General features: G+C 35.1%; 1 protein-coding gene across 1 annotated transcript in view; it reads left to right on the forward strand.

Annotated features, from left to right (window-relative positions):
* The window catches only part of LOC106468426 (glutamate-gated chloride channel-like), a 24,940-nt gene that overhangs the window by 9,401 nt on the left and 11,653 nt on the right, over positions 1-3,886 (forward strand). Inside the window, exons 2-4 of the mRNA XM_022396757.1 lie at positions 535-608; positions 3,018-3,085; positions 3,283-3,509. Coding sequence (XP_022252465.1) covers positions 535-608; positions 3,018-3,085; positions 3,283-3,509 — 369 coding nt within the window. The remainder of the gene's footprint in view (positions 1-534; positions 609-3,017; positions 3,086-3,282; positions 3,510-3,886) is intronic.

Consider the following 3,886-nt stretch of genomic DNA (forward strand, 5'->3'; position numbering starts at 1 on the left):
TAATTCTGTACACATTTTTCTTGTTGCAAGTTTTGAAGCATATTCTCTAATTCTGTACACATGTTTCTTGTTGCAAGTTTTGAAGCATATTCTCTAATTCTGTACACATGTTTCTTGTTGCAAGTTTTGAAGCATATTCTCTAATTCTGTACACGTTTTTCTTGTTGCAAGTCTTTTTCTCTTTCCTCTTCATCCTTTGTTCGTTTCTAAAGCCGAAGTCTCTCTGTTGGTCAGCGGTAAGTTTTTACGGATTTCCTATGCCTAAACCCGGCATTCGGTTCCTCGTGGTGTACAGAACTCCGATAACCCGAAACGACTTTTTAAACATAAAACTTCATCTTCTGTTATTTATTTTAAAATTAGTCTAGTTTGTAGTCAGAACCAATTAGTTTTTTTATTTTAATCAGTCATGAATAAATACTGAGAATAAATGTATAAATCTTAATGTTTTCTTTTTATAAAGTGAGTTACACTTGCGTTAAACATTTGTAAAAATATAATAGAACAAACTTTTGTACATGTTTTCTTTCGCAGATGCAACAGCAGTAACATTTTTGATGGCATTATACCACAAGGATACAAGAAAGCTGTGGCTCCATCTACAGGAGGTAATATTGTGCTATTGAATTTCGGTCCGTTTTCCTAAAACTAGTTCACTGATTTCAATTTAAAATTTTCGATTATTAGATAATTTAACGAAGTGGGAATGGGTTAATTTTACCAACAAACATGCTCGTTAATTGTATCGCTATTGTAAGATTTTGTTACCTGACTAAAATGGTATAATCCCTGTAGACTCCCACCGGAGCATAGAGCCCCAACAACAGCTCGCCGACGGAAGATGTTGTTGCAGTAATTTTTTAGCAGGTTGGTTTTTACGGGGCGGAGTTGCTAGCCCCACGCCCAACTCTCCTCCTGGACTTGGGAGCAGGACCCTGCCGGGGAACGAACCCGGTACCTTTGGATTAGAAATCCAACGCGCTATCCACAGCGTTATATGGACACAAAATGATATAAACTGAAGTTAAAGTGTAATTTCATTTCAAGTATATTTTTTTTATCGTGCTAATGCATTAAGCTAAATCTCATTTTGTTTGGTGTTGTTTTTTGTAAGCATTTAATATAAAAAAGTGTAAACTGTGATAATAATATTCTTAACATTCACTGTGTTTTTTTTTTCTGGTATGATACTTAGTTAATACTAAACAGGTATTAAAAGTTTCTTCTAAAAGTAAAAAAATGTTGAGTTGTTTTATTTAATCCCTTCCGTGATGGTAAGTCTCATAATTGGATTGAATTATCAGAAGTTTAACAAAAGATGAAATTGAAGGGCGGAGCTCATATCCTATGATATTCATTTACATATCCACAACAAGTTTAAATTGTTTGCTATTAGTATTAGCAGTGTTTGTAATTGTTTGTATGGGTATAAGTTTCTTAAATATTTCATTTGCTTCTTTGTTTATTCCGGATATTCGTGCAAAGCTACACCAGGGTTAACTAGTAATGACCAACAATTTACACATCTGACTATCAGATGCATGACTTTTGTGACGACGAACTGGAAAAGGGAGTGAAATTACTTAAGATAATGGTCTTGCGTTGTCATAGCTACAATATTACAAAACATGGTATATCCTTCGTGAACAGTATTGGCCAATGTCGCCAAAAAATGCCCAATAACCAATACATATTATATTTTATCATTATGCCCTTACGGAATCATCGTGTTTCTAGATATAAAGTTGTTATTTTTATCTGTGAACAACGAACACGTATCTACCAAAATTTGCGTTATTTATTATGAACGTGATAGAACTTTCAACAAAACTTTGCACGCTAAGCATAAAAAACTAAACTTATCGAGCTAATTTAAGCGACTTTTATGCATGCAACAGCAATGAAAAACAAAACTTGCTAAAACATGTAAAAAATATGGCGGAAACTCAGCCTTAAAATGTCGAAAAATCGACTGTACAGCCAATAATAGCAGCAGTGGGCATTATGAACTCTCTAGATCTTCTTCTACACGCTTATTTCAAGAGGTACTACTTAATAGTGATGAATAAATATTGAATTTACATTTTTAAGCATCAAAATTAAATATTCATTTAACTCCTTGTACTAGTATTGATTCAGTGGCCAGGCCAGAGATCCCTATGAGGTCCAGGCATAACATCAATAATTAAGAACTGTTGAACATGGTGAGGAAACCAGTTTTCAGTATCTTCCGCCTATGTGGCTACTCTTAACTGAATGGCGGGATTTACTGTCACAGTTAGTAAAGCATAGCTTTTTCAGAGGTAACGTGGCTGGAACCTTGAACTTTCTGATTATAGCTCGACACACTAACAACAGGCCTATCCATTGTATTTAAGGTTACAAGTTTCAGATGTAAGGGAACATTTATAAGATGGTGTTTCTTATGCGAAAAATTCAGATTTTGCAAAAGTATAAAAGAAGGAAACTGAAAGTTTGTAAAACTGTCAACATTTCAAAAATTACAATTTCCAAACTTGTTTACATTTCAGAAACAAATCACTCACTTTTTTCACATCATTCTCAAAGTGGCTTATTTATTTATTTGTTTGTTTGTTGAATTTCACACAAAGCTACGCGAGGACTATCTGCGCTAGCCGTCCTTAATTTTAAATTGCTAGACTGGAGGAAAAACATTTAGTCAACACCACCTACTGCCAACTCTTGGCCTAGTCTTTACCAACGAGTAGTGCAATTGACCGTCTCATTATAACGTCTCAGGTCTGAAAGAGCGAGCATGTTCGGGATTCGATTTAGTCAACACCACCTACTGCCAACTCTTGGCCTAGTCTTTACCAACGAGTAGTGCACTTGACCGTCTCATTATAACGTCTCAGGTCTGAAAGAGCGAGCATGTTCGGGATTCGAACCTGCGACCCGCAGATCGCCAGTCGAGTGCCCTAACCGCATTGGTTTATCTTAGAAGCAAGTATTACGAAATAACATATAATTATCATCCATTTTTGTCTGTCTTTTAGATAAAGAAGTGGATATCTACATAACATTGCAAATCGCCGACATCTATGGACTTGATGAAGAGAGTATGGTATGTATTAAACAACCAGTTCAAGACATTACACTGCAATGAAATATGGAAAATAATAATAATTAATATCGTATGGCACGGATTTCATATAATGTAAGTTACAGAAATAGCTGATTTTTAGTTTGGTATCCTAATGAAAGAAATGTGCATTTTATGTTACTTCGTTACAGTTGTTGTTGTTTTTTGTTTTTTCTAAGGATTTTTACGTTCACATGTATTTTGATGATATGTGGCGAGACGAAAGACTTGCTACGAAATGCATCCAGAGGGCGCGACCGATCATACTTCCGGAGGAAGTAGCTGAAAATCTTTGGGTTCCAGATATTTATTTCGAAAACAGCAAATGGGGAGAGATGTTTAAGATCTCTGTACCTAACACTAACGTCAAGGTTATGCAAGACGGGATGATCTACCGTTACTCTAGGTAATTCAATACGTTAGGAGGTTAAGAAATAAAACATTTTTTGATATACATTGTGCACTGTGCAACTATATTAAGAGTACAAAACATAAAACCGACAGTTTTTGGCTTAATGTAAAGTAAAATCTTTATCATTAGTCATTAGTTACTGCTGACTGGTTTCAGTAACACAGGGCTAATGACTACACTGGCTCTGATGATGGTAACTGTGTTACCAAAGCTAGTTGGCTGTAACAAAAAACGTCGGTTTTTGTGGTTTTTTTTTTACTCTTAAATGTGACTTTTGTCCCTGAACTTTACAACTAAACACAACTAGATAAATAACACAGGCCTGCGATGGTTTATTGTCTTGAAATTTTTACATGTTCTACAGTAATTCC

This window comes from Limulus polyphemus, unplaced genomic scaffold (genome assembly GCF_000517525.1).
Source record: "Limulus polyphemus unplaced genomic scaffold, Limulus_polyphemus-2.1.2 Scaffold3004, whole genome shotgun sequence".
Lineage (NCBI taxonomy): Eukaryota > Metazoa > Arthropoda > Merostomata > Xiphosura > Limulidae > Limulus > Limulus polyphemus.